This window comes from Sceloporus occidentalis, unplaced genomic scaffold (assembly GCF_023333645.1).
Source record: "Sceloporus occidentalis isolate IW3139 unplaced genomic scaffold, rSceOcc1.0.p SCAF_30, whole genome shotgun sequence".
In the NCBI taxonomy this organism is placed as follows: domain Eukaryota; kingdom Metazoa; phylum Chordata; class Lepidosauria; order Squamata; family Phrynosomatidae; genus Sceloporus; species Sceloporus occidentalis.
In genome coordinates, this window is record NW_028317010.1 from 10278951 (window position 1) to 10291201 (window position 12251).

Here is a 12251-nt window from a genome sequence, read left to right on the forward strand (position 1 = left end):
TAATTTTGTAATCTAATAATATACTTTTTATTGTGAGAAATCATATTTGTTTTACTATGTTTAATGAAAGTTAAACATACCTTAGTGATGTAAATGAAATCAGTGGTGCATTTTCCGTGGGAACTGCACTAGGCCTGACCCAGGGCAGCGGCCACAGCATTGGCATATTATTATTATTTTTTGTTAAAGGTACACAGCTCCTTGGAATGCATCCTATAGAGACTGTGCCAGCTTGGCATGTCCCTGATAGTGTAAACAAGCTGGTTTGGGAGGTCAGAGATCTTCTTTTCTCCCATCGAGCAGCGGTATAACGGATGGGGCATAAACCTGTGTTGTGTGGAACTGAGGTGAGTAGGACGATCTGGGCTGTTTTATGCATTTAGTGCTTCAGGTTCTGATAACCTGGTCCATGAATCTCAAGGTGCACTTAAAAACAGATTACTTTTCTAATTTATATTAGGTTGGTTTAATTTTTTAGTTTTGTTCTTGAAGACCACCAAGTAGATACCAAGTATTGGGCATAGTTGGCAAGAGTCTCTTTATTAATGTGAGTGAACTATAGTTTGACATCATAGTCACTGTGATGGGAAAGTAATGCTGGGTACATAACCATCTACCCTCTCTAACAGGGACATGTCACCATGGGAATTGCACTATAACTGCATGTAAGTCATTACATGTGCATGCGTACACGCAGAGTAAGACTGTGATATCAGACGGCTGAGCGGAGTTTCACTTGACTCCACAGTGAAAGTGGGGAAACTGAGAAAGGTTACATGAGAAAAAAGTATCTTGAAATTTTGAAGCCCAGTAGTTCAATAATATGTGTGAACACCTCGCAAGTATCCTGCAGCCATAACTTGAAAATTAACAAGAATCTTGGGGTTTGAAAACCTTTTCTCAGTGCGGTGGAATAAATACAAATGGATGATAGAACCCATCAGATACATACGTTTTGTTCTGACTGTGAAAGGATATTTTTAAATTACCGTACATATTAGGTACTTTTCAAATCAGTTTTGGTTTAGCTCATCCTTTCATTATTCAAGCATACTGCTTCCAAGCGAGGGAGTGCATAATCTCTATGTTTTTCAGGGGAAGTTAAAAATCAGTAGTGGCCACCCACCTGCCCTACCGGAATAGCCAGGGGCATGTGGGAGCTGCAAAGGAGTTTTTTCCTCACTTCTTCACCCCCCTGGGCCGGTTAAGTGAGATCTGTTGATCTCCACACCAAGCCCATGTTCCCCACCTCCTGCAAAATCATGATGGTGGGGCAGTGCCTGACAATCACAATCGTGACTGTCCCATGAGAACCTGGACTATTTGGAGGTATGGTATTGATAAGGATTGAAGCTTAGCTGCCTTTGACTAGAAGGGGAGTTGAGCCGAACATGCTGAGGTATGCGATCTGCTTTCAGTAGAGGCAGCTGATGTAGGAGTTAAATATGACAGAAGACTGATTCCATTACCTAAGGGATGCCTGCAATTTCCATGGAGTAAAATGCACTAGCGCGCAATATGACATTTAACATTAAAAAGAAAGGAAAGAGTGCAATTAGTAATGTTTTGAACAACACCTTTAAAAAATAGGGACTAGGATTTTCTTTTGAAAAATATTGACAGCAGTAGTTAAAAAATAAAAGCATATTGGATATCTGTTTGGCCAATATGAGTTTCCAGTGTGGGATACCCATTCATTCCATTTGTTTCAATATATGTATGTTAGATCAGCACAGTTATATAATAAAACATGTACACATTTAAGTTATTTAGCTATTAAAATGCCTTAATTTACAATATGTATACACTGTAGTCATCCCGCATATACCCAAGAAAGGGACATCCATAAACCAGCACATATTACACAAAATTACAAAATAGTATGACTTCCAATGCTTGCATGAAATTGTTGTTGTAATTTAAGTATTTGTCATACATGAGTGCATCTTACACCCCAAACTTTACAATGTATATTTTGAAATACTTTTAGTATTAGTGCTAATCCTACCATAACCTGTTCATATTATATTTAAGTTATCGTTAACGAATTTGGGAATTATAATATAATTGTTTGTATTTTAAGGCTGTTGAATGCAGTTTTGAGACCGTCCTCAAAGAGGAAGTGCCCCATAAAAGAGAGGTTTCATGTCCACCCGAAGAATACTTTGCAACAAAGCACTGCTGTCAACTGTGCAATGCGGGTAAGTTCCCCAATACATACGATCCAAGAGTCATGGTTTTTGCGGAAAGATAATTTTAATAAGCAAGAGTACTTAATAAAGGTTTTTATTAATGGGATATTAATACAAAGTGCACCAGTTTTGTGGCACAAAATTACCTTTTACGGTGTTGTTAAATATTAACTTGTAGAGCCGGTAGCCTTGTCCATGGAATACATGCTGATCACTAGACTTCAGGTTTGTATGAATGTTATTTTCAATAAAATGTGGGTGTTTTGTGCATTCGTATGAATCTCCGATAACGAGCAGAGTCCTTAAGGAAAGAAACAAAAATAACGGTATGTAAAATTTGTCCTGTCATTTGCCATGTTTTGCCCCCATTACCATCTGTTTTAGTGCTCTGATGAGGTAAAGTGTGAGGGACTGTGTCTAGGAAGGTACATGTCAATGACTGATAGGTAGAGGTAGCCAACAAATCAGGGGGAGTCTTATTGATGGATATGGCTGTGATTGATTGGTCCAAAAACCTGTGTTTTTCCCCCTACTTTTCACTCTGGCCAATCAGCATTTACAAGAGGAAGGAACAAGCATTCGATATATAAGTGTGCTGATGCCATTTAACTTGTCAGTAGCAATTACAGGCTGATGAGAGTTGCAGTGTGAGACGGAGACAGTTAGCAGAGGCTGAGATTGACGCTCATTGCTCATCTACCATACTGCTAGTTATGTATAAAGGAGTGGGTACCGTGGTAGGAGTTTTCACCATCCTACCAGATACCAAATCCAAAGAACTAAGACTTAGATTTAAAGAACAGTGTTCTCCCAACAACAAAACATTGAAAAGGGCCTATCAGAGGGCCCTAAATAGTGATTGTGAAGTGCTAATTGCTGCAAAAGATATCATCAAGATACTCGATAAAGAATTAAAGATTTCATAGAAGACGTAGGGAAGGAACTACTTCAATTCACCCGTATCAAACAGAGACAGCAATCCTTTCATTGCCTGGAGTGAAAAGCCATCTCAATATATGAATATTCACTTATCTACACATATTAACAGTGAGGTTAAGGGGGTCTGTCTAAGGGGGTCTTTCTATTGGCTGATATCAACTACAACGTCACAAGCAGGGATTCCTTTAAATCGCAAAACACATGTCGGGTATTTTTGCCTGCCCGTCTGTGCACAGTAAATGTAGGCAAATGCCAGCAGTGTTTTACCATTTGTGTTAGACAGTGCTTACCCATCTCTCAGTGCAGTTTTTAGTGCAGTTCAGCTAAAAATACTTAGAACCTTCTATTGTAACATTGTTGTCATCACTACCAGTTGCAGACAGAACTGCATATTCATTTGTTACAAAGAGATACTTTATATCTTTATTTAGTAGCCTTATGTTCTCCATTGAAACAAAGAAATAAAGTTCTGCGCAAGATTTACAAACAACACCACAATATGTGTGGAAATTAAATAATACTTAAATTCATTTAAGTGGATTCTTCAATAGGTTCCTCTGTTGGGAAGCCCATAGAGCCCCTTCTGGGGAATGGAATGGAGTTTCTTCTTTGTACCGGTATAACCAAAAAGACCGGAGGAGATTCCTACGTGCCCACTTCCTCAATGGCCGTATTCAGCACAACGCGTTTCACCAATCGGCTTCCTTAAGTGCATACATTATGCTACCAACAAATCCTCTGCTTTATGGACAACCCAAAAAATGAATAATAAATCATTATTATTGGGAGTAAGGGACTTTTTTCCCCATTTACACCAGCAGAAATTGGAAATGTCTGTGAGATGGATTGATTCCTATTTTCATGAGTTAAAATAGATTTCATTGACCTTACCCGCAGAGATACATACTTATCCTATGTGCATCAAGACTCGTATACTACTAGTTAACAAAAGTAAAAAAAATTTTAAAAAAAGGTCTCACAGAATAAGCATGTGTGTGAAAAGTAAATTCTATAGATTCATAAAGATCAATCTAACGGTAGGGATTCAGAACCAAGTATTAAAAAGATTAAAAATATAACCACCTTCTACATAGTCAGTTTATGTTTTATATAGATCTACTTTTAATTCATTGGCATCAAAGAGTATGTGTCTATTGGAAATCAAAAAAGAACGTTCATCTCCATGTCACAAAGCACACTTGTGGGGTTGTTGGTATATCTGTAAAATGAATACACCCAAGGTATTTAATTTATTTAAAAAACCCTAAATTATATGGTATTGGGTATATATTGTATCGATGGTTACATAGCATTTACATTATGTTTTTTGTTTAATGTTCTTTTTGCTGTTTTTTTAGGACATTATGCTGAATCAGAATGTACAGTGGAACACGGATCTCCCATGTGCAAGTCATGCACTAGAGGAGAAGATTATATGGACAAACCCAATGGTTATGCAGAGTGCATAAGGTGCACTCAGTGTGATGCTGGTCATGGTAGGTTACTTCCAGGTTGAATATAACCAATTACGCAAATAATTTTCCTTTGTCCTTACGGAATGTAACTGCCTCTTATAACTGAGGAGTAGATTTGCTGTCCAAAAACGTGTGGATGACAAAGACCGCTACAACTTAGTTTACTTTTAGCATAGGTTGTTTACACAGGGCAAACCTGACTGCCTTTGGAGTCAGCTTGTGTGGCAATAGCCTCTCAGTACCTGCTTTTCTGTCACGTGACAATTAAATATTTCATGAAAAAATATAAATTAGTTTTTCTTAATTAGTCAAATATTTATGGGTAATGCCTAGACAGCAGTAGCAATGTAGAGTACAAGAGATTTTTACTGTTTTTAATGACATACAATTCTGTTGCTTTTGATTACAGGTCAGATTTTGCTAGAGTCCTGCGATATTACACACAATACATCATGCACTTGCATGGATAATTATTTTTGTAATCAAAGAGCATCAGGGTTACCTGAGAGCTGCAGTCAGTGTCTGCCTTGTAAAACGTAAGTTCAAAATGTCTTTTTAAAATGCTGAGTAAACAACATATTTTGGGAGGGCCAAGAAAATAATCACGGCAGCCAACAGCCCAGGTTTGTAGATAGAATAGTGACAGCTGGGCTTATGTTAATTTTCATGCAAATTTGGGCACCGTTCATACAAAACAGTGGTGTAGGTATGAAGTACCACTGGAATAACATTCTGTAATGTCACCGTCATACATGGTAAGTTACCAAAGTAGGCTACCTGGAGTGTTTTCTGAAGGGTAGCTTTCTAAAGGGGTGGGTTTAGTCATGTGAGGGGCAGGGCTAGCCCAAAATGGAGGAGGGAATAGCCCAAGATAGCCTTAAATAGCTGGGGGAAGGGGGCAAAATGGGCAGGGAGTGGGCATGGTCAAATACCACTCCCCTGTCTAGAGAGGAAAAAAACCTGAAGCTAGCCTCTTGGGGATATTTGGAGATACGGTTATTGTACCTAGCCAGTGGTGTCAGTATAGTCAGAGAACTGAATAGAATGACAGTGAGTACAGATGCTAAAAGAATAGTAATAAAACATTTGTGTTATTTTAGATGTACATATGGCGTTATTCAAGAATGTACACCGGCGAAAGATGCTGTATGTAAAGGTAACATTGTTAAATTGTTAAATTACAATAGACATACAATTCTCATTTAAAGCAATCAGAAAAGGAGAGCACAACGTATCAAATTACAACAGGTCCAACGTGAAACACACATTACTGTGTTGTAGATCGTAAAGGGTCGGTGCACATGCTAGACCCAAGCAGTGTCATGTAATGCTCCTGTGTGCCTTGCGACACACCTGCTGTGAACAAACTTTTTCCACGTTAGTCCTCGGGAGGCTTGCCATCCACTACTAGCTTTTGATAGATGACAATTCTTTTCCCTAGAACACATGAGGTTTGCAGATCATGGATTAATGCAAACCCTGTTTTCACTTTCTAGCACTCACAGCTATCTGTCTTGAACACATTAAGGTGTGATAGGATCATACTCGTTCAAAACTCTTGTCTTGCCGCCAAGAGTCATCTTTCTAGTTTCTGATTTCAAGATTATTGCGGTTCATGTTATAGCCATGTTATGTCTAAAATAATAAGGACCTCACAATGCTTTCTGTGCTTCATGTATGGCTTTTATAAGGTTTGTTCTACATGGACCACTGTTGTGTAGCTTGAGCATTCCTTTATGGTGAATAATTTGTGGACAGAACTGGATGGTTGTGAGCTGTCTGTTTTTGGACTGCTACATTAATAGGCTGTTTGTGTGAGCCTGCTACCTGGGCTGGGTGTTGCTAGACCTTCCCTGCTTAATCTGCATGTGCAACTAATACATAAAGATACAAATGCATCCCAATTTATTTTATTTTGTGACACAGTACCTGTGAATCTGTGGTTTAAATATGAATATCTGTGTTTGTTTTCCAGAAAATCATGCTAGAGGCCACTGGGGTATCATACCAGCGGTGTTAATTGTAGTCATTGCCATATGTAAGTCACAAATACAATTATTATAATTTTTTAAAATGTATATATATTTATATAAATATGTAAGCTTTTTCATTTTTATTCACTTTTGCAGGTAGCAGAAATGTGTTTTTGGTGAGTATAACCACTTTGAGAAATTATCCATTAACTAAATTCTAATACTCAGGGTCAAAACCTGACACATCTTAGGTATGTTTATTCTGAGACTTTTAATTGACATGGAAATAGACCAATGTATTAGTCCAAGCCAGTAGAGTACCATATAGCACAATTCATATTGGTATAACTGACTTAATCTACTAAGTAGACAAATTCATTTTTAAGTCCATCTAAAAGTTACGCTTAGAAACAAGTTCACTTTTCAGTTTGGATGATTTGGTAAAACAACTTGAAAATACAGAGGGTTGGTGAATTGAATCTGGATGCTCATGTCCATAGTTTTAAAAACATCAAACTGTCAGAGGAGTTTGACCCCGGCACGTTCTCTTCCACTTTTTGCAACCTGGGCCCTAGTCAGGTGTTGGGCTCAAGCCCCCTTTTTTCATATCCAGTTCTGTTTTTTTTAATTGCTAATAAATACCTTTTAACATTGTAAATAACAGGGACACCTTTAGTCTGGCAGTATGGATAATAATTTCCTCTTCCACAAAGCAGAGCCTCTTTCATTCTAGAAAGGCACATAGTCTCCTAACCAGATCATTTATGATGTGGGGCTGTTTTTCTGATTATAGGACCATCCTGGGCAAACTGGGACATATGGTCAGCCTATGGGCTGTGTTCTGCAAGTTAGGTGGCGTAGAAAGCGCTCCACCCATTCTCCAGTACAATATACTCTCCATGGCTTGACGAAGACTATTGGTGAATTGAAACGTTGCCAACTGTGGAGTGCTGAACATTTATTTGGAGAGTATATTTTGTTTGAAAGCATGGCAGGGCCTTACCATAGCCTTTAAGTTAACTTCATGAATCATGTGACATAGCTATTTAACCAAATCACAGTTTAATTTGTTCTTCCTAATTTTCTACAGGCTACAAATCCCTCTGACAATAGAATTAAGGTACCCTATTTTTGTTTGCATGTTCATTATGGCTCAGTCTGATTAAAGTAAATGCATGTTTCTGCTGATCAGGTCGTTTAAATGGATGTTTTGATAAGATCACTTATCAAACCCTACACCAGAGTCACTTTGTATACAGGATTGCCCTTGCTCTAGGGATGCAAGTTCAAGGACAGGTTATTGAAATTGTGAATTATTTCAACTTGAGTACGTTTGACTCTCTTGCAGTAGAGTGTATTCCAGCATTACCCCATAGACTATTTCGCTATTGACTATGCAGTTAGATTTTAATATATACCTTGTATTTTTGTACAGACTGAGAACGTGAATCCCTCCAATAACAGAGTTGAGGTATCTTTTATGTTTCTCTGCATCTTTGCATTCTGATGCACAATTTGGTTATCTTCATAGTAACCGAGTGTTTCTGTTAATCAGATAATTCTGCTGCATTTCTTGATACGATGATGCTATTGGTTTTTATATATTCCTTGTAACACTACATTTTTATGTATTTTAATTACAGTATTATGGAGTACTGCCATTAACACATGAAATAGCTTTTGGCATCAGCCTGTAGGCTTCAGATGAGAGGTGCCCAAGGGCCAGTGTCCCCTGGCCAGTGTCCCCTGGCCCCTTACAAATTGGGTTACAAATTGTTCATATATATTGCACTGTGTAGCTATTGGTATTGGAGAGAGCCACACATGAAGGCAGACACTGAGCTTGCAAGAACCCCATTTCTTACAAGTAAGTCTGGGCTGGCAAGGACAGGGTTGCCCTGGCACTTTAAGAACGTAAGTGTGGCTGACTGGGCCTGCTCGCCAGCTCTGAATGTAAAGACCTGGTGATCAGACAGCTGGTAAGAAACATGAAACACTGGGGTCCTATATAAAAAAAAATCTGTATAATTAATGCAAAGTTTGAAAATTGCCTCGTTGTCGCAACCAATATCATGTTCCTACTGATTTTCACGGAGGAAAGGCTTTCAAACACTACATCATAAGCACTTTATTTATGTATATATATATATATATATATATATAGATAACCTCAATGAAATTACTATGCAGCTGTTTCTTACTGTAGAAGTTTGGAACTTTTGTCAGTGCCCTGTATTCTGTTGCTCCAAGACAACTCAGTACGGTCAAACACTAATAGGTTTTATTTCCTATTTTCTATATATACATTTACCGTATTCACATAATTTTTTTAATGAATATCCATATTCTTCCATTGTGCTTTGATTTAGTCATGTTATATCAAAACTCTGATATAAAAATGTTTCACGGCGTACAGCAGTTCAACAAAATATAACACGGTAATGTAACGAGTATGTCAATATGCATACATTTGTCAATGTGTAGTTGCATAATTCTTCATTGGATTGCAGTGCTGCCCCCAGTGGTCCAGATGAGATGAGCATACAGTACAATACTTCCTTATTGCTTTCATGTGTACAATGTAATAACTCCTGTAATATAACCCATGATCAGACACCATGGGTCCTTTTTCTCTGCAAGCACAACCTGATAAAGGGAGATACATTGTTTTTAAGGCTATGATTTTCAACTGCCTCTTAATACAGGGAGATGGGGGTCTGGTACTTGCAACCTCAAAATATCAGCTGTTTTGGCGTTAGCAAATCTCGCCAAACTGATAAACTTTTTATATTTCTTTTTTAGGGATGTCCTCCTGAATTTGAAGGTAATAAATAAATAAAGTTTTGATTTTGTTTTAATTTTAACACATTGCGTAATTGCTTCTACAATAATTAAGATCTACAATCAGCATATCTTGGGAACCGGGTCGCCCTTAACCACATTCAACATAGGGATGAATTTGATGATCGGGAGCCAGGCCTTCCCATCCGACATCTGTCCTTGACTTCACAAATGCTATTTGGGCTAATGTGCACAAATTCCCACAGAAACAACTCTAAAATCTTGTGGAAAGCCTTAGAGTGGAGGCTGTTATGGCTGTAAAGGGTTGGGGGGGGCAACTCCATATTAATGCTGATGGATTTCCAACAGTCTCATATAGGTATGATGGTTAGGTGCCCACATACTTTTGCTCATATAGTGTACTACTTAGTGAACAAACATTTGTAGACTACGTTGTTAAACAACACAAATGTTGACAACATCAACACTTCCTTTGTGAGTGTTTTGAAAACATATGTGACCCTATGGAAATTACTCTAAATAAAAGGTGTCACATTTGGACTTGTCTGCCTGAGAATATATATATTTAGGTGTTGTAAGAAAAAATATGGAGCTATAATACTTCATACTTCATATTTTCTACTTACAGATGTTGACTTAAGACAATACTTGGTGGATATTGCTAATAAGCTGACCTATGAAGTAATAAAAACGTGTGTCCAGAAAATGAATTGCAATTCCGTCGACATTCAAGATATCGATTACAGCGCACAGAGTGTTTGTGATAGAAAATATAAGTTGTTGGAGTCATGGTATCAAGGTCATGGGAAAAAAGGAGCATTTAAAGAACTGTATGAAACACTTCAGTCTTGTAATAAGCAACTGTATGCTGAAGATATTCTTACAATTGTGAAGGCCGATAATTTAAACAATGCACATAATTAAGGTAATACAGATAGTATTAAGTATATTGTAAAGTAAAGTTGTATTTCTGGTGTTTTTACCTCAGGATTATACTAATGACTTTAGTTGCACAATGACACAAACTCACTTTCTTCTGTGCTTGTTTGGTTCTTTTTTTACTTAAAAAAAGTCTTTAGTATAGCTATATGCCTATTGTCACGGTAACCCCCTGAGGCTGAAGACACATGGGGCTAGGTTTAAGTTTGGGAGGGGGGCCATGACGGTTTCATGGGGAGACTCCTTGTCAGCCTGCACAGTCCCCTCTTATGTTTAAGTCACCCTGTGCTCTAGCCGGCCATGGGGGCTCTACATGGCAGGAAAAGCTCCATGCGCTTAAACGAGACAAACATAGAGACTCTCTGGAACTCCCCAGTGGATCAGAACTTTGCCAGAACCCGCTGGTACTTTAACCGGGTGTTGCCAGGACCGAAGCAATTTTTGACATTTTAAGAGAGGGTGTCTAGAGCTGGCATATGGAGGAGCATCACCGGCAATTGTACCTTTTTCTGCCCAGAGGACATGGACTAAATCACCCTGGAACCCCTCGCTGGGTGCTTTTCCATCTGCACCAGGTAAATCTCATCTCAACATTGGTCCTGTCTGATGTTTGGGGTGAGTGGCTATAATAACTGTCCTTTTCAGGACATGCGCTGAATACACTAAGATACCGCTAGCTACAGCACCAACGCAGAAGCATCCCCCTTCTCTCTATGACGCTGGTTCTCTCTGGCGCTGAAGGGGTTAAATGCTAGTGTCTCAGCAGAATGAAGCGTAGTTTGGTGAGTGTACCCAGTTGGAGTACAGGCCGTCCCATCACACCTATGTCTACCTTTTATTAACCCATTCTCCTTGAGTTTCTACATAGCCTCATTCTTGAAGTTGATTATAGGTTTATCCCTTTCCTTTTCTGTAACATGCTACATAAACTGCACAGCTTTTCAAAAACCTTCCGTTCACCACAGCTTCTTTACTGAAAGGGGCTTTGGGGGACATCAGCCTTTGTGGCAACTCCATCTATGTCAGTCAGCCAGTGAGAAATGTGTTCTAAGCGACTGAAGAGAGGTGGAAGAAGACAGATGACGACCTGGTTGCTGACAGCATTTGGAGTACCTGGCTAGGTGAAAATGCTGTGAGAATTATCATTGTATTTTGCTATGCAATTGGTATTTACGCGATAGGTGGTTGATGAAATAAATAAACACAACTTGTTACTGTATTACGGTACATAAATGGTCCAAGCAAACAGATTGTATAATTATTGAGCAATAAAATATGTCCTCATAAAATTGTTTTCCATGTCTTTTCCTTTCCATTAAATAGGTGGCCCATTTCCTTGATATGAAATGATGTGTGTGTGTGTATATATATATATATTTATATATATATATATATATATACTATACACTTATTTACTATCCTTTCAACCACATGTTATCAATACCTCTCCAACACATTAACATTCCTACGTATTGCTTATTCTATATGACTTTCATGACCATTTGTCTCAATCTCAGTTCATTGTTGTATACATATCATTATTTTTGTTTATTGTTTTACATAGCGCTATCATATTCCACAATGCTGTACATATTACACTACCATTACCTACAGTATTTAATGTGAATTGTCAAATGTAATTTTCTCAAAATAACCATCAGAGGGCGATGCAAACTTGTTTAATGTGATAATATACTGTAATTACAGTCTTAGCAATAACATTTGCAGTAAATGTGTGTTTATAAATGTATGTGCGCATATGAAATATATTGGTCTTGTCATACATGTCTTAACCCCTTTTTTAACTGACTTTCAAAAGGGCATAAAGTAACCTATAAATCCTCAGTTTTGATTAATGAACCTGCGGTGCTATTTGAAGTTATGGAAAGTTTAAGAGATTAAGTCTTCTGCACAGTGATGATAGTGCCCAA

At 38.1% G+C, this 12251-nt stretch overlaps 1 protein-coding gene across 1 annotated transcript; it reads left to right on the forward strand.

Annotated features, from left to right (window-relative positions):
- Window positions 1-314: 314 nt before the first annotated feature.
- On the forward strand, window positions 315-10305 carry LOC149299032 (tumor necrosis factor receptor superfamily member 6-like). Its single transcript, XM_089486833.1, has 9 exons — window positions 315-347; window positions 2084-2201; window positions 4490-4627; window positions 5016-5142; window positions 5707-5762; window positions 6582-6644; window positions 6736-6755; window positions 9382-9403; window positions 10010-10305. The coding sequence occupies exons 1-9, from the start codon at window positions 315-317 to the stop codon at window positions 10303-10305; spliced, it is 873 nt and encodes a 290-aa protein (XP_089342959.1).
- The last annotated feature ends 1946 nt before the right edge of the window (window positions 10306-12251 follow it).

Excerpts from the sequence above, each read along its gene's own strand:
- LOC149299032 (XM_089486833.1), top strand. The coding sequence starts at position 315 with ATGGGGCATAAACCTGTGTTGTGTGGAACTGAG. Across the intron at positions 348-2,083 it reads CTGTGTTGTGTGGAACTGAG|GCTGTTGAATGCAGTTTTGA; the intron begins GTGAGTAGGACG and ends TTGTATTTTAAG. Across the intron at positions 5,143-5,706 it reads CAGTGTCTGCCTTGTAAAAC|ATGTACATATGGCGTTATTC; the intron begins GTAAGTTCAAAA and ends GTGTTATTTTAG.